Source organism: Mustela nigripes, chromosome 14 (assembly GCF_022355385.1).
Source record: "Mustela nigripes isolate SB6536 chromosome 14, MUSNIG.SB6536, whole genome shotgun sequence".
Classification (NCBI taxonomy): domain Eukaryota; kingdom Metazoa; phylum Chordata; class Mammalia; order Carnivora; family Mustelidae; genus Mustela; species Mustela nigripes.
This window is the reverse complement of record NC_081570.1, coordinates 42,595,406-42,621,252: the sequence shown is the minus strand read 5'-3', so window position 1 is coordinate 42,621,252 and position 25,847 is coordinate 42,595,406. Positions and strand designations below refer to the sequence as shown.

The window sequence follows — 25,847 nt, the reverse complement described above, 5'->3', positions numbered from 1 at the left end:
GGAGGAGAGAGCATTAGGGAAAAACAGCATTTGGGAGACAGAGTCCTGGTAGCGTTGCCGCCTGCGTGTCTGCTGTGTTCTCAGCCCCTTCTCTTCATTCTCACTGACACAGCCTTTCTGCAGATTCTCTTCGCCTCTCACCCAGCTGCGGTAGTGGCCCCCTAGCTGGCCTCCCTGCCTTCCTCCCCTCCCCTTCCATGCATCAACGCCACAGTGACCCAACATGCCTATCTGACCCTGACCTACCTCTCACCTGCTCAGTTACTCCCTCCTGAATAAAATCCCGACTGCCTGGCCTGGCCTGCAGGGCCCTGCCTACACTCACTTCCAGTCTGTGTCCCGCATGCTCAGCTCTACCCCCATCGAATGCCTCGCTGTTCCAGAACACACAGCTCTGGGTGCCCGCACATACCATTCCTTGTGCTTTCTGTTCCTTGTGCTCCTGGTGAGCTAATCTTTCAGGACTCAACTACAGAGCCTTCTCCAGTTCTCCAAGATAATGGAGTCTCCGTTTCTTGACTTCTTGACTGCTAGAGTCCCTGATGCTTTCCATAATCACGTTGTACTGTGATTACCTGGCTAGAAATTCCTGTCCCCCACTAAACTGAGCTCCTCCAGGCCAGGGACTATGGCTGACTCAAGCCTGTATACTTGCTCCTGGTAGCCTAGGAAATGGGAAGAATAGAAACTAGCCAAGTTCCTCTAAAATCCACTGCCATGGTCTAGAGGGGAAAGAGAGAGGGGAGGGGTGCCCGGGCAGCACCAGATGGACCCCTGGGTGGAACCCCTGCCCCATGACCAGCTCTGGTTGTCCCTAGCGCCTACATGGACAAGGCCAGTGACCCGGCAGAGCAGGAGGTCCTCATTGACGAGCAGCTGCACTCTCCAGAGGGCCTGGCAGTGGACTGGGTCCACAAGCACATCTACTGGACTGACTCAGGCAACAAGACCATCTCTGTGGCCACAATTGATGGTGGCCGCCGCTGCACTCTCTTCAGCCAGGACCTCAGCGAACCCCGGGCCATCGCGGTCGACCCCCTGAGAGGGTGAGTATCCCCACCCAAACTTCCCATTTTCCCTGAGGAGGCACTCGGTCCTCCTGTGTCTATCATTAAGAGTTATCTTGGGGACTTTGGAAGGCCATGGGCCACTCAGACAGCCCAAGGGAAGAAAGTCTGTGTGGGGCCCTCAGACTATTAACCCCTGACCAAGGGTTCTCTGGGCAGTGGTCATCAGGGTTCTCCTTACTTTGCCACTAACTCATATCCCAGAATCAGTGCATCGCAGAGCATAGTTGGGCTCTAAGGATGGCCCTCGTGGAAGCTTCTGGGGCAGGAAGTCTTTCCTCAGGTTGCTGCATGCTGCTGGTGGCAGCTCCCACACTCCCAGAGACAGAAAGCTCATTATTTCCCACAGGGGCCATTTCATTTCAAGGCAGCTCTGCCCATTAGAGAGTGTTTAGGATTTTATTTTTTTTCTCATATCCCCAAATCTGCCCAACTTTGACTTTCTCCATGGGCCTCTGGAGTTACATCAGACGCATCTACTCCCTGCCCTACAGGACAGCCAGCAAGATAACGAGGACTGAGACCACTGACTAGGTCTGGTGCACCCCTGGGTGCACAGCCTCTGGGCCCCTAACCACCCAGGCTGCCCTGGCTGTGGCCACACTTCCATTTTGGGGGTAGTGATTCTGAACAGAGCAAGACTCTTCCCTCCCTTCCCCAATAGGGATGTCCCAGGAAGGCATGGTTTCTCAGCAGCAGTAGCCATATTAAGTTTCCCAGGATCACTAGCTTCTTCCTGTTACTGTTTTCTTAATTGTAAACAAGGATAAAAAAACCCTCTTCTTCCAGTGAGGGTGGCTGGGGGCCACACTGGCCCCTGACAGAACGTGTGAGGCCTTGGGCAGGGACTGACCACTGTGCTTTACTGGGCACGCTTAGGAACAACCAGGCACCTGACCAATGATGAGTCATCTCACTTAATCCCCACTTCAGCCCTGCTCCCTGTGTGTAGTGACACCCAGCCCAGCTCCAGTCCAGTGTGGATGGGCCCGAGTCCCGGCAGGAAACCCGCCGCACACCTGAATCCAGATGACTTGGGGAGGGCTTAACAAGGGGTCTCTTTACAGAGGAGTGGGTGAGATCTGATGCACTGTTCCTAACACTGTGCCCTTAGCAGCACTAGGCCCGAGGGGCAAGAGCAGGGTTGGGTACTCGGGCTGGGAAGGAAAGAGCAGTAGCCACCTTCAGAGCAGTAGCCAGCCAGGGGCAACTTTGAAGAGAGGAATCTGGAACAAATACCCTGAGCTCAGTCTCTCGTCCTCCTGCTCCGACATGTCACTGAATGCAGCAGGAAGCCAGAAGACTAGAGAGCCAAGCCCACTGATGTGGTTCGCACACGGGTCAGATTTTTGGGTACAGAGCAGAATGGGGATGGGTAGAGAGTGACTCCAAAGCCACTAACAGAATCACTCAGCCCCCCAGCTGAAGGGGGCCCCCAGGCCAAGGCAGCCTTGGCCTGACACCAGATTCCAGCAGAGGCGGTTTTGGGGAGAAGGAAACCTTCAGGCTTTAGAGTTGGGCTTGTGTTTTATATAAAGTACAATGCTGGCTCCGCCGCTTATTAAAAGCGTGAATTGAGGGAAGTCAACCACTGTGAACCACAGTGTGCTCATTTATAAACCAGGACTAATAATTATACTCTCCAGGGGCTCTGGTGGGGCTGGGACGGACACATTTCTTTGTCCAACAAATACTAAAGAAGAGCCTGTTCCGGGTCCCACATGAGCAACCTACAGGTACACAACGAGGGGCAAGATGGACAAGCCTGCCCTCAGGGGACCTTACAGACTAGTGGGGGAAATAGATAGGAAAATACACCTCACCACCCAGATGCCCAAAGAAATAACCATTTTTTAAGTGCCAGGAAGGCAAGAACTAGTGCTTTCAGAGGTAATAACAGGGTGGCCCTATTACAGAGAATGATTCTGTACAGCAAAGATATTCACGCTGAGAAGGAGCCGGGGGACGGGTGGAGGCCTGAGGCTCTCAACTAACAAAGCTTGGTGCCTGCAGCCCCGTGGGATTGGGAAGGGTTGGGGTGGTGGTGGGAGAGAGGCCTGAGCAGGCAGAGCTCTGTCAGCCGTGGGAAGGATTTGGGATTTTGTTTTAAGGGCAATAGGAGAAGCCACTGTAAAGTTTAAAAACCAGAGAGTGATGATTTATTTCTGCTTCTGAGAGTTCCTTTGCCTGCTCTAGAGGGATGGGGTTAGAGGGGCAGTGATGGCTGTGTTTATAAGTACGTGAGGCAAAACCTCTCAGTTCATTGCCTGGCACACAGTAGGTACTCATTAATGTTCAAGAATGAAGCGAGGGAAACCCCAGGCTGAGTTCCTGCTGTGTGACCCTGGGGAAGCCGTCTACTTTTCCCTTTGCAGACCAGGAAAGTAAGAGAGGGTTGATGAGGGCCTTTCCTGCTCTGGCCTCCGGGACTCCGGTTAGAGCTGCCAGAGTGGCAGAGAGGGGCTCTGAGGCTGGTTGGCTGAAGCTGGGGGGACTCTTGGGGAACGCAATCTTCCCAGGGCTCTCAGATGAGGGGAAACTAATGCAACTGCTAACTCTTAAGATTCGATGGTTCCAATGGATTTCAGAGGCCTTCCCAGCCCCCACCAAACATAATATTCAGTGGCTCATTGAGCCCTCTGACCCACACCACCCCAACCCCATCCCCTGACTAAAATTCCAATTGAGTTCTTCTCTCTTTTAGGTTCATGTATTGGTCTGACTGGGGATACCAGGCCAAGATCGAGAAGTCTGGGCTCAATGGTGTGGACCGGCAAACACTGGTATCAGACAACATTGAATGGCCCAATGGAATCACCCTGGGTGAGGCCTGCCTTCCCTGGATTGGGGCCCTGTTCCACTACCCAGTGCTGACTACCATCTGGAGCCCCACGGGTCTTGTGTTTATATCCCCCAGAGAGTACCCGTGCCTGTATTTCTGGATGGTTGCCCCAGGCTCGCCTCCATGGGAGGCCTGGCCTAGAAATGTGGGTAGGGGAAGTAGGCACAGAGGAGCTGAGACCCTGGTTGGGATCCCAAATTCAAGACCTGATCCCCTGTCCCCAGATTTGCTGAACCAGCGCTTGTACTGGGTGGACTCCAAGCTTCACCAGCTCTCCAGCATTGACCTCAACGGAGGCAACAGGAAGATGCTGATTTCCTCCCCCGACTTCCTCAGCCACCCTTTCGGAATAGCTGTATTTGAGGTGAGCTCCGGGAGGGGAGACATGTCCCTAGCAGGACGCTAAAGCCTAGAAAAGGCTTTTCAAATAGGATGGCTCTCTGAGACGTGTCCAAACAGAAACAAAGGAAGAGGGAAGCCAGCTGACTTGTGCGCACACAGAGGCCTCGCAGCCTACTGTCCTGTGCTTCCTCCCCAAGACCCCTCTCAGAGCACTTGTCACAGGGAGGTTACTAGACCACGTGTGTTCCCTTTCTGTGCCCTCAGCGCCTGGCACTGTACCCCTATACAGAAGGTACACAATAAAGGGAGGGAGGGAAGAAGAAATATACATTTCCTTAGACTCTGCTATTCGAAATAGCCTGAGAGATGCTATTCAGCTCAGCACACTTTGGCTGACCTTTGCTGGACCCTGGGGTCATTGAAGTGAATCAGATGTTAACTCAGTCCTCACGAAGCTCCCCGGAGGGTGGAGCGTCCCACCCATCCTGTGCCTGTATTCGGCCCTAACAACCTTTCTTCTTGGGGAATGAGTAATCCAGAACCAACCCAGGTCTTACCATATCGATCTTTGCCCCCAAGGGGAGGGAAAGCAAGGGGACCGTGGTCTGTGGTGGCTATTGGGCCATATTTGCTTGGAGTGACATCACTCAGCACTGCTCTGAAATTCTGGGCAGAACCCCACCTCCAAGTCCAGCGCCCGCTTGGAAAGACAGGTGTGTGCAGACACATGTAGGTGCTTGTGCGTGTGTGTAGCGTTGCACACACAAATAGTGTAAAGTGTATGCGTGTGTCTCCAGAAATCCAGCCATTTACAAGCGTGCTTTTCTGGTATGTGCTGGTGCTTGTGAATATGTAAGTACTTACACCAAGACTTGGCCAAGTGTCTGTTCTGGTCCAAGTGTGCTTTTGTGGGTAGGTGTCCAGATCTGTGCATGGAGATGCATGGTTGCACCTGTTGTTGTGGACTTGCCTGCAGGTGCACCTGTAGGCTTATGTGGACAGAATGTTGGATGCATACAGATCCATGTGTACCAGGAAGCTGTAGGAGGACATACCAGGGAATAGTCCCCTCCAATCTTGGTCCCAGGCCCCGGTAGGTGTAGAAGCCATTGAGACCAGACCTTGGGCTTCTCCTCGGCTCCAGGAAGCAGGCCTAGCTCAGCATGAATGAACAGTCTTCAGGCCAAAGCACAGATCCAACAAATAATCCTCCATGATAGAGGGGAACAAGAGTATGTGCCACAGATTAGTGGCTGAGAGCCTATCCCCCGGGCCCCCTGTGAATCTGTGGGCAGGAAAGCTCAGGGGAGAGGTCAGGGCAGTTTTTGTGATGATGGTTTGGGCCAAGCCCTGAGACTAAGGTCACGGGTTTAGGCCCTAGGCCTCCCATCCTGTGCATCTGTACCCCCACAGGACAAGGTGTTCTGGACAGACCTGGAGAATGAGGCAATTTTCAGTGCAAATCGGCTCAATGGTCTGGAAATCTCTGTCCTCGCTGAGAACCTCAATAACCCACATGATATTGTCATCTTCCATGAGCTGAAGCAGCCAAGAGGTGAGCCTTGCCTGGCCCCACAGCCCCTGCCCACACCCTCTCCCTGCACTAGTTGGGCTGTGTGGTTCCCCTAACGCCATGTCCCAGCATTCCCAGGACACGTGGAGACAGCCACTCTCGTTGGGAGTATGCTTTGCTGTCACACATTTTACCTCATTTCCTTCAGCTCTTGGTGAAATAAGGCTGGGTATAAAAACTATAATATAGGGGCGCCTGGGTGGCTCAGTGGGTTAAGCCTCTGCCTTCGGCTCAGGTCATGATCTCAGGGTCCTGGGATCGAGTCCCGCATCGGGCTCTCTGCTCAGCGGGGAGCCTGCTTCCTCCTCTCTCTCTGCCTGCCTCTCTGCCTACTTGTAATCTCTCTCTGTCAAATAAATAAATAAAATCTTTAAAAAAAAAAAAAAAAAAAAACTCTATAATATAAAGTTCCATGTGTGCCTACAAGAAGTGGGTGTTACTTTTCTCATTTAGAAAGCTGGGGCTCAGAAAGGTAAAACAACAGAACTAAAACCCAAACTCAGGTCTGTCTGATTCCAAGAACTGCTTCTGCCGGGAGGGAGCACATCGCCTCTCATTTATGATGTGTACCCATTTTGCCGCTATATAAGCTAATATATCCCCGGGCCATGGAGCAATCCAGCTCATTGGGACCAGAAGCCAAGAATCCTGCTCATCGGGCTCCCGGGCTCTCTTGCTAGGATATAGTGATCAGGCTACCTGTAACTCAGCTGTGGCCACCAGGGTGACAGTGGAAGGTACAGGGGAAAGAGGGGATGAGCATGGTGCCTGATTCTAGACCTGAAAGTTTAAATAAGAAAGAGACATGGCACATGGCATAGAGGGAGAAACATGGACTTTGGAATCCAACAGACCTCAGTTTAAATTCCAACTGTAAAATTACTAGAACTGTAACTTGTACCAGTTTGTCAGTGAGCCCAGACGTCTGGTACCTGTCATTCCGGGCCATGCACCCACCTCTCACATTGTCGTCAAGATTGAAGGGAAGTGGGGGGTGAGGGGAGGAACACCAGGTCCAAGGCTGGGATATGCCCAAAAAGAGTAGGAGAGAAAGCTTTTGGAGCAAGCCGACTGGGAAGGGCCTCATCCTTGGAAGAAGGGAGGACTTGGCATGTCTTGTCTTTGCTCCAACTCTCTCTCTCTCCCTCTCTCTCTCTGTGCCATTAGCTGCAGATGCCTGCGAGCTGAGTGCCCAGCCCAATGGCGGCTGTGAGTACCTGTGCCTTCCTGCTCCTCAGATCTCCAGCCCCTCTCCCAAGTACACGTGTGCCTGTCCTGACACAATGTGGCTGGGCCCAGACATGAAGAGGTGCTACCGAGGTAAGCAGACCTACGGGGTGGTGGGGGGGGCAGGCCCCCAGCAAAGTGAGATCCCCTCCTGCTAAACTCCTCCCTTGGCTTCCGGGACGCCATATGCTCCCGGTTTCTGTCTGTCTTTTCTGGCTGCGTGTTGCCTTCTTTACCATCCTTGAATGCTGGTGTCCCACAGGGTCCTTCCAAGGCTTTCTCTTCTCACTTCCAAGAAAAAATGCACATTTACAGACAACATTTTATTTTATTTATTTATTTATTTTTTTTTTTTTAAATTTTTTAAAGATTTTATTTATTTATTTATTTGCCAGATAGAGATCACAGTTGGCAGAGAGGCAGGCAAGAGAGAGAGAGGAGGAAGCAGACTCCCTGCTGAGCAGAGAGCCCGATGTGGGGCTTGATCCCAGGACCCTGGGATCATGACCTGAGCCAAAGGCAGAGGCTTAACCCACTGAGCCACCCAGGTGCCCCATACAGACAACATTTTAAACTCAGTTTCAGGGGCTTTCTGGAGGCCCTTGAAGACCTGAAATTAAGAATCCTTTTCCCTATGGCTTCAGTTCCTATTTCTATGCAGGTGACTGTGAGCTTGCCCATTCCTTACCTAGAACTGGACACATGACACAGAAGCCCTTCTGTGATATGATTAGGACTAATAGTTAATACTTGGGCCGTGTAAGCCTCTATTCATTGTCCAGTGTTGATACAGGGCCAAGGCCTTTGGCGTAAGCACAGATCTGCTACATCAGATTTATGAATTATGATTTCCAGGTCCAGTTCTTTAAAGTAGAGTGAGAATTTAAATTTAGTAGTATAACAATATGCATGCAAAATTCTTCTAGATTTATGTATCCCCCCCCCCAGTCTTTTACAGTGGTCTTGCCCACACCTAATTCTATAGCCTTGTTTTAATGACTTGTCTTAATCAAATCAATGTGCGGTTTAAACACAAAGTACTTGGGATTCAGCTAGAGGAAAGGTCAGAGCCCATTCAGGAGGTTTAGGGAAGGCTTCCTGGAAGTGGCATTTGAGCTGAGCCTTGAGAATGACTTCATAAGTATAATTTATAGAGGCAGTGAGTTAGGCCTTTAGCAAGAGAATTCTCTGTGCAAGTGACTCCGTGGCATTTCCCCTCCAGCACCTCAATCTACCTCAACTACGACGTTAGCTCCTACCACAGCGAGGACACCAGCGGAAAACACGAGAGCCCCTGGGACCACTGTCCACAGCCTCACGTACCAGAACCACAGCACAGAGACACCAAGCCTGGCAGCTGTGGTCCCAAGCTCAGTTGGCGTCCCCAGGGCTCCCAGCATCAAGCCATCTGCCCCAAGCCCTGCGACCAGCAACCACTCCCAGCACTGTAAGGAAATGAGCTCTGCATTCTTTGGTGACAGGGGAGGGGCCTTCGGGAAGCCTGGGCGGGTGGGGAGGTGCTGGGGAGGGCTGAGAGGGTTTGCGGGGGGGAGATATGTGGAAGAAGAGATCACACCAGAGCAGAATCTCGGATCTCTCTGAGGGAGCTGGTAGAAGTGCCCACCTATGATTTAGGAGTCTGAGGTGCCCCTGACTTGTAGAGGGTCTTGTGGGAAGCCACTTCCTATCTCTGAGCCTCAGTTTCTTCACCTACAAAGTGGGACTGATAACTGCCCTTCCCTCACCGGCTTCACAAGCTTGCCTAGAGAGACAAAGGAGGTGATGTAAACAGAAACGGCTCGTGCGCACAGCTTCTGCTGCTGCTGGGCATGGGCCTGGGTTCACTACTGACGCAGGGATGAGGGAGTGTCCCTCTGATCTGGAAACCTCAGAAGCTCTGGTCTCTTTTCTTAGCTCTCTTAGCCTGTTCCCCAGCCAGTAACACCCATCACTATGGTCTGCTTGTGCCTCTTTCCAAACCCTGGCATGAAAATAATTAAGTTCAGCACTTATGAAATCATCGGAAGCAATACTTGTCATGGCTAGAAATGTTCTGTCTCATGAGCCAGCAAATACCTTTTTAATTAAGTCACCTGCCAGGGCAAGTTCACTTAAGAAGATAAACCATCTTTAAAACATCTTCCCATATGTGGCCCAGAAACCAAGCAGCCCGGTAGCACCTTTCTCATCGGGCCCATCTTGCCGGCAGAAGCTGGCTTTGCAGAGCTGACCGCTCACCCCGACTTTTGGAGGTTTAGCTCAGTGAGTTCCAGGCCCTCTCCAGCGGGGCAGAGCCTCTGATCCAGGTCTCTGCACCCGCCTCCTGCTGCTCAGGGTGTGCTCATGCGCAGTGAGGGCACTGCGGCCACAGACTTCCCCAGCAGTGCCTCACTCTGAAGCCTGCAAGGCTGTGCCAGGCACCGGGCGTAGTGAGCGCTCTGCCTAAATTACCTCACTTAACCGTCACAGTGACCCTTGGAGGTAGGTAACTGGCCCACACAGGTAGGGAATAGGAGAGCTGGGATTTGAACCCAGGATGTCTGACCCCAGAAGCCTGTGCTGTTGGTTCCACTACTTATAGTGCCTCCCATTTTAATTACTTATTGAAAATAAGCTGATAGTGCAGACGGACAGAGAGACCACCCAAGCAACAGAGACAAAGCAATAGGTACGGGCTGGAAAAGGCAGTTGCCTTAGTCAACAACGTAGAGACCTAAGTGTTCACTCTGCCAAGCACCCCACCACCACCACCCAGCTTCCTATCACTGTGGTCCTGTGGGATGGCCAAGGGACATGGGGCACACATCCTGGGTTTGGATACCAGCTCTGCAGCTTCTCTGTGAACCCGCAGAATGCCAGTAAGACTGTGTTTTCCCATGTGTGAAATGAAGATAACCGTTGTTGTGCTCACGTCGGGGGAGTTTTGATAGGAACTGGAGAGACTGAATTGTTAGGCATTAGTCAGGCGCCTTACTATGGAATGAGAGCAAGAAGCAGCTGGCAGTTCTTACAGCTTGAGGCAAGCAAGGACTTGGGCTCACGGCGATGGAGCATCGTTAGGCACGTTTGTGTTTTGCAGATGGGAATGAAGGCAGCAAGATGGACTCAACCGTCACCGCTGCGGTCATTGGGATACTCGTGCCCATGGGTGAGTGTGGCCCCAAGTCTCCAGGGAGACCAGAGCAACCGTGCTCAGGCTCTGGGGAAAAGCACTAGCCTTAGCCCTGAGCACACTGACCTGTCGCATTGAGGAGACTGTGGCTCAGAGAACTTTTCTGCCCCAGGAGATTTCCAGCCCACTTCCCAGTGTGATCATTTGGTATCTTAGCTTGGCACGTAAGACCCTTCAGGACCTGGCCCCCGGCAGCTGTCCTAATGCCTCACTGTACCCCAGCGTTCACCCTTCACCTGCCTGAAGGCAAACTTTTGGCTCCACGGACACAGGGCTGGGGCCTCTCTTGTTTGCCACTCTCCCCAGCTCCTCGCAGTGGCTGCCACATGGTAGGATATAAAATATTTGTTGAATTAATGAGGAGCGCTGCTTGCCGTGACTTTAGGAAATCATGCTATCTTGCTTCCTTTCGGTTTGGCTGCGATGTACCAGACTCTGTGATAAGCGGAGAGAAGGTGATTAAAAATGAAGAAGACATGGTTCCTGTCCTCAGAAAGTTTAGTATTGTCGGAGAGACCCACATAGCAGATAATTTGACCATGACATGGGAAGTCTAAGCCATGGGCGGTCTGGGGAAGTGCCAAGGAAGTACTTAACTTGGAATCGGAAGAGAAGGGAAGTGAGCAGGGAAGGTTTCCGAGTGGAAATGATAGGAAATGACTCACGCCGAGTCAGCCCAATGAAGAAGAATCCAGAGCTGTCCAAGCAGTGGAAACAGCATGAAGCAAAGCCAGGAAGGGGAACAAGCATGGGAGGGCAAGGTGGGGGTGGGCTTGGGACCAGAAGTCCAATATGGCCAAAATATAACACTGAGTTCAACCTCTCGGAGAACCACGGAGGCTGATTTAGTCTCTCCTACCCCGCGGTTCGCACGGTATCCTGAATATGCTGTCTTGTTCTAGTCTCATCTCTTGGTGGGGTGACTGCCCATTCATAGGCTGATCCCCCTTGCTTGCCCACGGGCACCTCAGGGACCAGCACTTTGCCCATTTATCCTGGAAATCCCCAGTGTAGTGGTGAGCTAATGAGTGAATGTTTTCAAAACTCCTACACCGTGCAAGGGACTGTGCTGGATGCCAAGGGTCCAGGGAAGAGAAAGATAAAAAAGACTTTTTAAGAGCTTTCAGTCTTTACTCAGACTTGGTCCTAAAATGTGATGCAAGAGAGGTGTTACCACATACTACATACATACAGCTACGTGGGGCCCTGCAGAGGAGAGGGAATGATCCTTCCGGAGAAGGGGCCCTCTGAATTGGCCTTGTAAGGCTTTAACCATAAAGATGATGGGGAGACTATGGCAGGCTGAGTTTGAGTAGAGTGAATGGAAAATACTCTGATCATTGTTTAGTAAAAGAGAAACCAAGCCCTTTCCTGCCATCCTCTACTCGATAGAAGGAAGGGCGTGTGTAGTCTGTTTCCCTGATAGAATCCACTCCAATGTAATTAATATTTTTTAAATTTCTGCTCTTCTGAGGGGTGAAAGATGAGTATTCTTTCCCTGGCATTTCCCTATGAGATAGAGTATCATTTCATATGCTTGATGGCCAATTACATTGCCTCCTAATGCATTGCTCACTCCCAGTCTTGTCTTGATTTTCTCTTGGTTCTTGATCTTATTCTTATTTGTAGAAATATTTATGCATAAGGAATATTAAACCTTTGTAATATACATTACAGATATTCTCTTCCTTACTCCCACTTGATTTTTAAATGTTTGTGGTTTTTTGCTACACACAAATTTGAAAATTTGAAGTGTCCGATCTTTTCCTCTTTCGTGTTAGGATTTCTGGGTTTCGTGTTTTCCTTAGGAAGGTCTGTCTCAATGTAAATTGTTAAAATATCTTCACATATATTTTTCTACTAAACATTATTTTATATTTAGACAGAAATCCATTTGGAATTTATTTAGAGTATGCTGTGAGAGATTTAATTATTTTTTTTTTCTACAGGCCTTTTTCATTTTCCCAAGACCATTATTGAATAATCCATCCCTCTGACTTGAATTGTCGTCTGTATTATAAACTACATGCCTGGGGCACCTGGGTGGCTCAGTGGGTTAAAGCCTCTGCCTTCAGTTCAGGTCATGATCCCAGGGTCCTGGGATCGAGTCCCGCATCGGGCTCTCTGCTCCGCAGCGAAGCCTGCTTCCCTTCCTCTCTCTCTGCCTGCCTCTCTGCCTGCTTGTGACCTCTGTCTGTCAAACAAATTAAAAAAATAAAAAAAAATCTTTAAAAAAAAATAATAAAAAAATTTAAAAAAATAAACTACATGCCTATCCATACTTTGATCTTCTTCTGGGCTGTTCATTGTCCTTCACCGGTTACCTGTCCATTCCTTTATATGGCAAGAACAACTTCACACTAGATTTTAATACCTAGTAGGGCATTATTGTGCTTGCAATATTAGATTTTGTTCAACTTCTCTTCTAGATAAACTTTAAAATCATCGTAATTCTTTAAAAATCATGATGGAATCTTTTAAAAAGAGGATTTCTCTTTCTTTTATTTTGTTTTAGTTTATTTATTTATTTATTTTGGTAGACAGGGATCACAAGTAGGCAGAGAGAGAGGAAGGGAAGCAGGCTCACTGCTGAGCAGAGAGCCCAGTGCGGGGCTTGATCCCAGGACCCTGGGATCATGACCTGAGCTAAAGGCAGAGGGTTTAACCCACTGAGCCACCCAGGTGCCCCAAATCATGATGGAATCTTTTTTTTTTTTTTTTTTCATGATGGAATCTTATGCTTCGGATACATAAGTTGATGTGGGGAGAAGTCACATTTTTATAATACTGAAGCTTCCCATCCAGGAACATGACACATCTCCCAGTTTTTTTGAGTCTTCTTTTATATCCTTCTGTAAAATTGTATAGATCAAATAGGACTTGAGCATTTCTTGTTAGGTTATCAAGGTATTTTGTAGTTTTCCATTGGGCTGGTATGAATGTTCCATTTTCTAATTGGTTATTGCTCATTGATAAGAAAGCTATTGATTTTTTTACATTAATTCTTGATGAACTGAAGTTATTTCGAATAGTTTTTAATCTGCTTTTTTCAGATTTTTCTTTAACATACAGAACTGATGATATTAACACTTTGGTTCCTCGCACTCCCCTGTGTGTCTTCTTCCATTCCTGCTCTGGTCTCACAGCAGAGCTAGGTCTCTGGAACCATAAAATGGTGGTGACGGTTGTCCTGGCCTTGTCCCCATCTTTAATGAGTATTGATGATCACAGTCCTACCAAAGTAAAACACTCCCTCTCAAGCAGCCTGGATATCTGTCAGTAGCCTTCACTTGAAAGCTCACAGTGACCACCTACTATCTCATGAAGCCTCAGGCCCCATTTTTGCCCGACTGTGTTAGAGAACTTACTTCTTTATTCATTAATACGTTCATTGGTTGCCCCTTAGAGCCAGGGTCTCCCTCCTGTGTCCCCTTCCAGAGATGCGCCTCTCCTTGCAGAGCCCCTGCTTTGGAAAGAAACACCCCACCCCGCCATCCACCCTCCATTTGGGGTAAGAACGGTTTTCTCAGAGAATTAAAAGGTGGCAGCAGCGTTAGGACAAAGGTGTGGTGAGGAAATTCAGTCATTCACTCCGTACATGTTACTGAGCTGGACAGAGAGGTGAAGACACAGTCTGTGCCCACAAAGAGCTCAGTCTAGTTGGGGCTACACACATATAAAGGACAGGACCGCAGGCTGGGAACACACAGGAGGGAGCAACAGACTGGTCCAAGGAAGAGATAGGAGAAGGGCTTCCAAGCAGCAGAAAAAGGACACACAGAACCACCTGAGGAACCAGGGGCAGGAAAGTTGGAGAGGGGGCGTGAAATGCACTGACATCTGAACAATGGACTCGAGCCTCCTGGAAGTTCAGCATGCTGTGTCCCTTTCTCCAGCGGTAATAGCCCTGCTGTGCATGAGTGGCTACCTGATCTGGAGAAACTGGAAGCGGAAGAACACCAAAAGCATGAATTTTGACAACCCAGTGTACAGGAAAACAACGGAAGAGGAGGACGAAGATGAGCTCCACATAGGGAGAACTGCTCAGATTGGCCATGTCTATCCTGCAGTAAGTATCCCTTGTTTGGAGAATTCCTTCTTTCCTTCCACCTTTCCTTCCTTCCTCCTCCCTCCCTCCCTCCCTTCCTTTTTTTTCCCTCCCTTTCTTCCTTCCTCTCTTCCTTCCTCCTTCCCTCCTTCCCAAATTATTCAAGTGTGCCAGGCACTATCCTAGGCCCTGGGGACACAGACACTCTAGGGCAGGTGGTTGGGGTGGAAATGGATCAGGGACCCCCCACACACACACACAGCTAGAGGCTATTCCTAGAGTAAAGAAGCCAATGTCTTTGTTTCTACTGAGTAAGTTTTCAGAACCTTCGGCCTGGAAGGGTAACTGTGGCCATGCAGTTCACATGCATTCATCGCACACGAGCCAAGCACAGTCCCAGATACGCTGTGTTCACAAGGTGGGAAGGAAGGTTCCCACTTCTGAGGAGCTGGTTGGGGGGAGAGTCATTTGCTGTTGTACAGCTGTGCGTGGAGTGCCTTGGTGGAGCTCAGGAGTCTCTTCCAGGAAGCTTTCCCCAGTTTCTCTGTTCTTCCACAGCCTCTCTCCGTCCCAGCACCTGTCACACTGTAGTCAACTTGTCTTTTTGCTCATTGGTCTCCCCACTAGACTATGAACTCCTTGAGGGCGGGCTCGTTCGATTCATTGGTTTCCCTGGGGCCTAGGTCTGCCTAGCTGGCTCCCGGTGATATTAGCTGAACAGACGCTGTGGGACCATCCATGGAGCTGTGAATTCTATTTGGGAAGCCAGGCAGGGAATGTCTCACAGAGGCTGTGATAGATGAACTGTAGCCTTGAAAGGTTCATAGCAGTTTTTCGGCAAGAGGAGGGAAATGGCATTCCAGAAAGAAGCACGTGCCAAGGCTGAGGGGCACAATAGGGCCTGGCCTGTTGGGGGAGCAGATGTCATGGGTCTATAGCAGAGTCAGGGGGCTGAGTGTGACCTCATAGGTCATCCAGTCCATCCCCCTGTCAGGCAATCAGCAGCTTTGATCACCCACTGTGGGCAGAGCCCTGTCTTGGGGAGACCAGAGAACTGGAAGACCCAGCCCCTGCCCTCAAGGAGCTTTTTGTCTTGCCGGGGGAACCAAGGTCACAGCTGCACCAACTCCCGAAGAACTCTCTTTCCGAGCTGCCTGTCGTCAAGTGCAAGGTAGGGCAGTGCCACTTTGAGTCTGAGGGGCTGGTGAGTGAGGGCATGAGCCTAGGCAGGTGCAGCCAATCCTAGACGGCATTCTGGTCCTGGAAGGCTGCCCATTGTAAGCTGGGTGTTGGGGCAAAGAGGAAAGATGAGCTTGGTGTAGACCGAGGAAATGGCGCGTGGAAGAAATGATCGAGTATGGGGCAGAGCAGACTGCCTTGCTGCTGAAGCACTATTCACGAAGGGGAAGCAGGGGACATGAAGTGGAGCAGGTGAGGAGGGCTGGCAGAGGGCCTTGAGACTTAACCTTGGCCAATCACGGAAGAAGGGGCTTGACCAGGTTTTACAGCCTGGCGGGGGTGGGGGGTTGCCCAGTGGAAGAAGGGTGGAGCTCAGCTTACAGAGGTGGCTCCCAGTTTCACTGCTCCATAGCCTTGTGGTCTTAGTCACTTCTCTCTGCTCACTTCTATGTGTAAAATAAGAATGATAACCCCCATTCTATCCGCCTCCTGAATTCATAGCGTTCAGGCGGGACAGCGTAGGTGAGAGAGCTTTTGTGAGTTAGAAAGCACTCTACAGGTGTCATGCGGCGTTGTATCCCAAGGGGCCAGTAACCCCTCTGGAGAGGCTATTCCTGAGGCATCTAGGCCCAAGGAGTAAGCTCCTGTCAGCTGCAGGGAAATAGAGCAGGAGAGGGAGGAAATCGACATTTAGTGAGAACCTCCTGTGTGTCAGACACGACTCAGTGTTTTATGTACATTTCCTCGTATAGTCTTTACAGTAACTTGATAGAGTTGAGATGATTAACCCCATTTTGCAGATGAGGAAACTGAGACTAGAGAATTTGAATAATTTGCCTAGGGTCACAACGAAGAAGTAGCAGAACCAGGACAAAAATTCCAGTCTGTATGCACACAAAAAGTCTGTGCTCTTTCCACTTACATCATGGGGTAAATAGCCTGGGAGTTCTGAGAATCAGATTCCTCGACAGCCTGTTGTCCCCCCTTGTCCTTTTCTCAGATCACTCCACCGTCCCTGCCTTTGGTGTAGAGATTGGTCTTGGAGAGAGTGGGAGGGCACCTGGACAAAAGAAGAGGGTCTCAAGTGTCTTTGCTAGTAGAGCAAGGCCATGGCCTTCACCCAAACCACAAATAACCCAAAGATGATTTGAAAGGCAGTGGAGTCACTTGATAATGTCTGTAGGCTGTCCATGGATGGGAAGTGATAGTCTGATTCTATTGTATTATGCTGGTCAGGCTGATCTAGAATACTGTGCCCCCCCCCCCCTCTACGGAGATGATCTCATTTGGTTTCTCAGCAACTCTCTGTGGTAGGTCCTATTCTTACTCCCATGTGACAGATGGTAAAACCAAGGCTCAGAGAGGTAAAGTGGTTACCCCAGTTCACTTAGCTAGGAGAAAGATATTGAAACATGGGTCTGCCCAAAGGAGTGTACTCAGGAAATGGAAGAGTGGGAAGACAGGATTACGACAGACCCAGTTGGGGAAAGCTAGAGAGGTAGCCTGGAGGAGAAAACACTCAGAAGGAAAGGAAGGGAACTGAGACACTGTCTGCAGATTCAAGGGTGGTCTGTATAGAACTCTGAGTCTAAGAGAATCGGGGAACATTGGAATAGTTAGAGAAAGAGATTTCTTGTCAGTAGAGGAAAGAGGTTAAGTCCACTGTCTGCTCTTCCAGTGGAATAAACCAGCTCAGGGCTTAATGGGCTCAGCCCACTAACAGTCAGCCATTTGTGACAGGGGAATTCTAGCATCTAATGACTAGAAAGTAGGCTTGAGAAAAAGAGGGATTGAATTTAATTGACCTGTACCGCCTTCCGACTCTGTATGATCAGTTACGAGGGGTGCAGCAGATCGCCTGCCTACTGGTGACTCAAAAGCTAGAGACAAGTAGCTAATGGCCTGGGATTAAACATTGGCCAGAGCTAACCCACTGATGTTGAACAAACTTAAAATCCTATAAGGAAGGACTGAGAAAGTTGTGACCTCTGCAGCACTCCTTTACCATGAGGCAGTAAAGAATGTTGGAGAAAGCGACAGCTGTAGATTCACCCAGGTCTGGGTTCAAATGTTAGTTCACCCACTTGCTATGTGATCCAGGACAAATGTTGTTAAAGCTCATTGAGTCTCCGTTTCCTCATCTGTAAAATAAATACGACAAACCTGTCTCCCGGGGTAGTGTGAAGATTATGTGGGCTGATGCCTGTCTGCTGTCTTGTGGGGACTCAGTAAACAGCTCCTGTGGGTCTAATGGTGATGTCTTTGCTCTGTCTCCCCAGCGAGTGGCATTAAGCCTTGAAGATGATGGACTGCCCTGAGGATGGGACCACTCCCTTCGTGCCTCATGGAATTCAGTCCCATCCACTACACTTTCTGGATGGTGTATGCCTGCATGAAGGGGTTTCTGTATATGGGTCTGTGTGAGTGAATGAGTGTGTGTGTGTCCGCGCGTGTGTGATTTCTTTTTAATTTATGTTGCGGAAAGGTAACCACAAAGTTATGATGAACTGCAAACATCCAAAGGATGTGAGAGTTTTTATATGTATAATGTTTTATACACTTTTTAACCGGTTGCACTGCCCATGGGGACTTCATGGAATGGCTACTGCCGAGTGACTGACACGATGTACATAACCAAATGGGGCTGATGGTACAGTAGCTTACTCATCATTTTAAAACTATATTTACAGAGGGTGTTTGGTTTGGGGGTCTTTTTTAGGTTTTGGAGTTTGGGGTTGATTTTTTTTTTCAAGTATATAGAATGATGATGCTTTGTGGCTTCCATCAACATAAGTAAAAAAAAGAAGAAAACACTTCAACTCCCTCCCCCACTTAGATTATTTATTAACATATTTCAGAAATAAGATTAGTTCTATAAATAATTTAGAGACATGAGAGTATTTATTTTTGGTATGACTGGCCCACCATGCAGACTCCGCGTGCATTGATATTCCTATGTGTATGTGTGTGAGAGAGACAGATCTGTAGAAAAAGGCGTGCCTGGGGCTGTTCGAATCCATACAGAGAAATACATGGGAAAACAGTCCACGGAGGGGCATCTGTAGTTTTCAGAGAAGCCTCTGGAAATTTGGCTCAAAAAAATGGATGCCATGGTTTGGTAAACACGTGGTGGAAGAGGCAGGTCTTCCCCACCTCTGGCAACTCCTGGGACCCCAGTCAGTCAGGCAAAGCCTTTCAGTTCACCCATGCCTGCCATGACTCCCACTTGGGCTTTCTCTTCTGTGGCTGAGGCCAGTGCACAGACGTCACACGGTGCCAGTTCTCGTGAGCTCAGGCGAGAACATGCCCGAACCTTGGCTACTGCTTATTTTAAAGTTTGACATTTCAAGTAACTTCCTTTTCCTTCAGGATGCTTGGGTTGAATTCGTATGTTTCCTCTGACGCAGGTAGAGTGCCATCCTTACTCATAGAGAGCTAAGTGGAGGCATTTCTAGAACAGCCCAAGTTTCCTGTAGAGACTGGCTCAGGCACTGAACCTCTGAGACATGCAGTGGGTGAGGATAAGGACAGCGGAGTGGGTTCTGTTACATCTCTGTTTCTCCCTTTCCCTTATTCTCTGCCATTTCCTGTAAGTGGGGGAAACAACACAGGCTTGCTACCATCATGTGTTCATATAGAGGAAAGTAGCTTTAGGCAGAAGTCAGAAAAAGTGGCCAAACTTGAAGTCCTACAAGAGGGAAATGGCATACACAACGTTATAGCCTATTGGATATATATGTTCACACAGGGATTTGGTTTACTACTTTGTAAATAAAAAAACTCTGGGTATATGTATAGATTTTTTTTCATTATGGACACTTTTCGTTGTTTTTCCTGGGTGTTGGGAGAGGTGGGAGAAGTGCTTTTTTCTCTTTGTGGGATCTACCATTGAAAACATGGTCCCAGAAGGAACTCTGGCCCCGCCAGCTCTCTCATCCATGATCTGAGCTTTTCTTAACTCTGCTGTTCTGCCACTTCCCTCCCACCAGACAGCCAGGGACAAGACATGTGAACAAACTGAACAAATTCTGACACCCCTCCCCGCAGCAGCCCCCAACTCAGTGAAGCTTGGATATCTCACCAGCTTGATACCCTTCGCATTCCCAGGCAGGTATTCAGGAGTTCTAATACCCTGCTCCTAGAACCTTTCTCCACGTCACTCGTGAGCTCCTCACTTCTGAGAAAATCAACTGTGTTCTGGAGCCTCGGCCCTATGCTCTGCGTAAACAAGCAATTTCCTCACAATATGCATGTGTTGTGGTCCTGAAACACTCATTGAGAGGCAACTGACCTAGAGACCAATACCAAATAGAATTTTAAGAACAGGTGGCCAACTCCTATGGAGCTTATTCACTTACTACTATTCTTTCAAGAATGGAAAGTAAAATTATTTTTGACTGAAGAAAAATGACAAAAAAAAAAAAGTCATTGAGATTTACAGAAAACAGGCAACTTTTTCTATGACCTGTCTCCAAAGAAATAGAATTTCCTGGGGAAATGAGAACAGTGACTAATGTGTAGTTTCTAAACTTTGAATCAGATCTTGGCCTTCCCAGAAAAAACAAACAAACAAACAAAGCAAAACAAACACAAACAGAAATGGAGTCAGGATGGTTCAGCCTGAGATCTCAAAATGATGATGAAACACAGCTTTCTCAGAGACGTCCATGTTTCCTGAATATGCTACAAGTGCAGTTTGGAAGAGGCGGCTCTGGGAGCGGCTACAGAAGACAAATTGCAGAGTCCTCACGTGTCCGTAGGATGGTAGTCCGTAGGATGAAATCTGAGGAGGTCAGGTCCATCCTCCCTCTCTAGTCTTGGAGGCTCCTGAACCTCATTTTGAGGTGTAATTGCATTTCTGTTGCCTTTTGCCTCTGTGCTCTCATGTATCTACAGCCAATATCAGATCATAGAGTCATTGGACTGTAGAGCTGGAAGGAAATCTAGACATAAGGCCTGGAGGGTAGAAGATTTATCAGAAATTTATTTTCCCCTCTGTTTCAGAGAAACTGGTCCCAGACCTTTTCCTCCCTTTCCTTCTCCAAGAGACTACTTTGGGCTGCCTGAGCATTGTACCAAACCTGCTACCTATCTAATGGCCTATCTTTCTAGTGGAATTATGAAGACGCTGGTAGAAATAGCCTGCCAGAAACAGAAAACTAAAATTTTATTTATATACTCTTGATGGCATGATTATTTATAAAATAGGTTGAGGAAATGTCTAATCTCAAGATGAGATCGGAATTAAATTTATGGCAATAAGTACTATGATCCTTCTAATTTTCTCTGCGGTTGCGGTATATCCATTCATTGAAACCATTTGCCAGGTACCAGCTAAGTGCCGGGCACTGCACTCAAGTGTTTACTGTCCTTACAGAGTTCACAGTAACAGTAGAGGAAGACCCACGGAAACAAAAAAGGAACAGATTCTTTTCAGAGTACTATTAAGGCACAAAGGAGAGAGAGGTCATTTCTATGTATGGAGATGAGGAATGGGGTCAAGAAAGGCATTGTGGAAGTGACCTTATGCTAAGTCTTAAAAACTTCAGTCGGGGTGTCCGGGCTGCTTCAGGCCGTGGAGGACACAGAGGCATGAAACAGCATGGGGACTGTAGGGAACTGCATGTAATTCATTGTAATGAGCGAAAGGCTCAAGGGGACTTAGCAAGAAATGAGGCTGAATGGAAAGACAGGCTCAATGTAAGCACTTTATAGAATACTTTTGTTTAATTTCTGACTCCATTATGCAAACATTTCTTAGTCATTTATTGCATACGAGGCACGGAGTGCATCGTGGAGGGTTCATCAGGATGCATCGCCAGCACTTTGCAGACACGACAGTCTTTAGCCTCCAGCTTTCCAGTGGCCAAAGGGAAGTAGTGACTGCGTTTCATATGTTTGAGTTTATCTTTTTTTTAATATAAGGGTAATGGAATTTCACAGAAGCACTCTGTGTTGTCAAGAGCCTCTGAGATTTTTCTCAACATAGAGAAAATGAAATTTTGGAGATGGGTAGTCTGCAGAGGGAACCCCAAGCACTGTCTAGTCAGATGCTAGTAGGAGTCGGGAGAGAGCACAGGAATGTGAGCCTCCCTCCTTTTCCTAACTCCAGCTGGACTGTTTGACAGAATATAAATGAGTTAGCAATTAAACATTCAGAATAAATAACTTCCTTTCCCATCAATGCATGATGATAGAGTATCGGAGTCTTCTCACACTGTATTTTTAGGGTATTGGGGATTTTCAGGATACAGAGAACTTAGAGGTGGAAGAATTATAGCTTCAAATTTTCAGTTAATATAATAAATCAGGAAGCTCTGTTCATTCAGGCTATGCACCATGTGCATAGTCAAGAATCAGCAGAAACCCTCTGCATTTGCAAACACGTTGTGCTATAAAAAGTAATTTTAAAAAAGCCACCTGTATATGTATATATATATTTAAAAACATGGAGGTTTTGATACTTTTTTACAAAAACTACAAGAGAAAACATACCTGTACAAACCATGTGTTTTAAAATAGCATTTTGTTCTAAACAGCTCTTGTTCATTTGGGGGTGAAGTACTGGTTTGCAGACTCCATCACCTTGTACCCAAATGAATTTTCCTCGTTTGTCTTCTCCCCACACCCTCAAATGACCATATTTGGTGTAACAGGCATGTTAGAATGTTGGGTCACACTAACAGTTTCTGCCCTCTTTGTCTTGTCATTCCGAGTTTCATTAGCTTGTGTACTCAGTGCCCTTTGCAGTCTGGTTTCTGTTCCAGAAGGAGAGGGTGGTGTGCTGCATCTCACTAGCTGTACTGACATCATCTTGGTGAACAAAAAACCAAATGTGAACATTTGTAAAATCAGTGCACTGTTTCTAGAGAGAGATTAAATTCATTTTTTAAAATCTGAAAGTGTTGTTCCATTGTGATGCTTTAATGAGGGGTGGGGGTGTGGTGAGCTATCATTGATTGAGTCCCTAATGTGTATCCAGTAATTATTTTAGCCTTCAACTGTCCTATGGGATAAATACTATCAATATCAATATTATTGGGGCACCTGGGTGGCTCAGTGGGTTAAAGCCTCTGCCTTTAGCTCAGGTCATGATCCCAGGGTCCTGGAATTGAGCCCCATATCGGGCTCTCTGCTCTGCAGGGAGCCAGCTTCCTCCCCTCTGTCTGCCTCTCTGCCTACTTGTATGTAATCTCTGCCTGTCAAATAAGTAAATAAAATCTTAAAAAATATATATCAATATTATTGTCCCCATTACGTAGATGAGGAAATGGGTGAAGGGACTACCCAGAGTCCCACAATTACATTTAGTATCCCCAAAGTGCCTGTAGCACATGCTACATGTGGCATTCTCTGCCTAGATTGTCCTCTGGCTCTTCATCTGGCTGACTCCTGCTTGTCCTGGATACTCCACTAGGACTCTTCCACAAATCTCTGTTCTCTTAGACCTAACTCCCAGCGTTAGGTAGTTTCTACTTCCACAGCAAATTTTGCCTATTTGCATACCAATACTTCTGCCCCTTCCCCCATCCCTGCTTCCAGGCTGCTGAGGTTGTTTTTACCAAGGACCTCCTTGATTATAAATCTTATAAATATTTTCAGTCTTTTATCTCCCTTGACCTGGAAGCAGTTGGCACTGTTGGCACTCCTTGGAAGGAGTTTTGGCTCATGACGCCATATTCCTGGTTTTTCCCTACTTCTCTGGCCATATCATAATCTCCTTCACCTATCCCTTACATTATGGTGTCTTGTCTCAAATCCATCCACATTTATCATCTCCATCGCCACTACCCAAGTACAGGTTACCATTATTTTGGACAATCGTCATCGTAGATTAGCAACTACATATCTGAACTTCATACTTTTCAATCTTTCCATTTTCCAATCTGTTCTACAGTATTGCAGCCAGAGTGATTTTGTCTAGAATGCAACAGGTCATGTCACTACTATCCTTTCTACTTTCCTGCTTAAAGCTCTTCATCTGTTTCTCTTGCATTAAAATCCAATACCATTCTGATTTAGCCCACACTCCTCTTAATATGGCCCCTTCTCCAACCTCATTACTATATGCAAAACCTCATTCTGTATTCTAACCCCGTGGTTCTGGGCCCTCTGTTTGGACCATTTCCATCAGGAAGACTTCCCTTAGGCCCCTCGACTGGATTATGAACCATCCCCTGTGCTTCTATAGTATTCTGTGTTTCCCCTATTTGCAACCTTTATCTTTACATTATAATTGCTTGTGTGCTCCCTAATGGCCTCCTCTGCAAGTTCTGTAAAGGTCTGTATTGCTTACCAACATGTTCCCAGCATATCGCACAGTAAATGCACAGTAAATCATGCTGAATTCAGACAAATCAAATACACAGACCATGTTCTTTCAACTATACCATGTAATCTCATGCCCCCAAACCTGGATCACTTTACAGCCTGACGAATCCAGTGTCCTTTACATTTACTCAAAACTTTTGTTATTTGCCACATCTGCAGATGCTCAGATTCAGCAGTTACCATATAATTTTTATAATTTCATTCTTGGAAAATAACCTCACAGCATTTGCCTGATGAATCTATATACTTAATTGCAATTACCATCTTGATTGTTGTGAGGATTCAAAGAACAGCATTTGTAAATGGATTCACATTTATTAGGTGCTTAATACCTAGTGGTTCCCTTCTCTTTTTTATACAGTTCCCTTATTACCACCCATACCAGTGCATTTTTTAAAAAGATTTATTCATTTATTAGAGAGGGAGGGAGGGAGAGAGAGAGAGAATCCCAAGCTGACTCCCCTCTGAGCAGAGAGCCCGATTCAGGGCTTGATCCCAGGACCTCAAGATCATGACCAGAGCCCAAATTAAGAGTTTGATGCTCAACTGACTGAGCCACTTAGGCCTCCCCGAGTATTTTTTTTTTTTTTAATAAAATACCTTATGGCTTAATAGCAATTTACAGTTTGCAAAGTATTTTCACAATTTCCAAGATATTGCTTCCTATCCTTACAACAGCCCTTCCAGATGTATGACATTATTTTTCTCATTTTAAAGATAAACTTGAGGTCCAAAAAGTTAATCAGTTCATCTTTAGTCACAGTGAATCAAGTTGCACAAGGATTATTTTAACACAAGCTTCCCATGATTTTTCCCCCCGTCACACCTACTCTACACTGTGCTACCAATTATTTTGGGGAGGGGGAGAAGAGGAGTACTGGTAAGAATGGGAGTGAGAATCAAGAGACCACTGACCTCTATACAGAACAGTATACAGTTTGAGTAGCCAGGCCCCAAGAATGATGCCATCTCAGCCCTGTCTCTAGAACTGATTTCATTCCCCGCTCTGGCTGGAACTTCAATGAGCTAAAGCAGTCTTCTAATAATTAGAATTTTGATTGTCCTTTGCCTACTCAAGGAGGAAAAATTTTCCACAGCCAGAAAGACTTCATAGAGGTCAACCACTTTGGCCTGAAAAGACAAGGGCCTCTTGGGCATCAGTCCTCAACTGCAGCTCATCTGGGTGCTTTGCAAAAACATACCAACGCCTAGGTTCACTGCAAGAGAACTTGCTTAATTGGTTTGAGGTATGGCCCAAGCATCAGGTTTTTGTTGTTGTTGTTTTTTGTGTTTTTTTTTTTTGTTTGTTTTGGTTTTTGTTTTTATAAATTTATTTGAAAGAGAGAGAGAGCACAAGTGGGGGGAGTGGAAGGCAGAGGGAGAAGAAGCAGACTCCCCCCTGAGCAGGGAGCCAGATGAGGGGCTCAATCCCAGGACCCTGGGATCGCTATGCAGCAGAAGGCAGACGCTTAACCAACTGAGCTACCCAGGGTCCCTCAAGCATCAGTATTTTTAAGATGTTCCCAAACAATTCCATTGTGCAGCCAGGACTCTGAATCACTGCTTGGTAAGCAGTGCATAGAAAATGAGAATGGGAAATTAAATATTCCGTTTAACTTCTACTCACAGCACCTACTCTAGAGACCAGTGAAGTAGAAAGGGAAAGGCAGAAATAAAAAGTAGAAGAGATAAAATGGGAGATAAGTTAGTTCCAGGGAAATGACAATCTCCAAAGGTTTCCCTGAACTAGTCCATAAACAGCAAAGTTCAGTTGCAGCCAATTTTTGACACAGCATGTGCTGAGTTCCTTGGAATCAGGTCACTTAACTTTTTTTTTTCTTTTTTTTTTTTTCTGTGAGGTCGGCTCATTTAACCCCATTTTATTATTGAGACCTAGGTCCGGAGGCGGTTATCAGCTTTGTCCGACTCCAAGTCAGGTGTATTTAAATGGATGTCGAGCCAGAAAACCCGCCGCTCCAAGCTTGGTGCAAACTCCGAGGCCGAGCTTCAGCCCTATTCCCGCCTGGGGCTGAGGAGGCGGGGCTGCACTGATCCCGCCTTCGGGT

General features: G+C 47.5%; 1 protein-coding gene across 20 annotated transcripts in view; it reads left to right on the top strand.

The window, feature by feature from the left end:
• LRP8 (LDL receptor related protein 8) overlaps nt 1–20,628 on the top strand; it is a 77,602-nt gene extending 56,974 nt beyond the window's left edge. For 9 of the 20 annotated variants that reach the window (XM_059374805.1, XM_059374804.1, XM_059374800.1 and 6 more), the window contains 11 exons: nt 819–1,046; nt 3,772–3,890; nt 4,134–4,273; nt 5,665–5,806; nt 6,992–7,144; nt 8,274–8,498; nt 10,131–10,199; nt 13,630–13,734; nt 14,120–14,292; nt 15,266–15,442; nt 17,730–20,628. In XM_059374805.1, the coding sequence (XP_059230788.1) occupies nt 819–1,046; nt 3,772–3,890; nt 4,134–4,273; nt 5,665–5,806; nt 6,992–7,144; nt 8,274–8,498; nt 10,131–10,199; nt 13,630–13,734; nt 14,120–14,292; nt 15,266–15,442; nt 17,730–17,768 (1,570 nt within the window). In that variant the 3' untranslated portion in view covers nt 17,769–20,628. Of the gene's footprint in view, nt 1–818; nt 1,047–3,771; nt 3,891–4,133; nt 4,274–5,664; nt 5,807–6,991; nt 7,145–8,273; nt 8,499–10,130; nt 10,200–12,172; nt 12,453–13,629; nt 13,735–14,119; nt 14,293–15,265; nt 15,443–17,729 lie in introns of those variants that run through there. The other 11 variants (XM_059374807.1, XM_059374806.1, XM_059374799.1 and 8 more) reach the window with 4 other exon arrangements.
• The last annotated feature ends 5,219 nt before the right edge of the window (nt 20,629–25,847 follow it).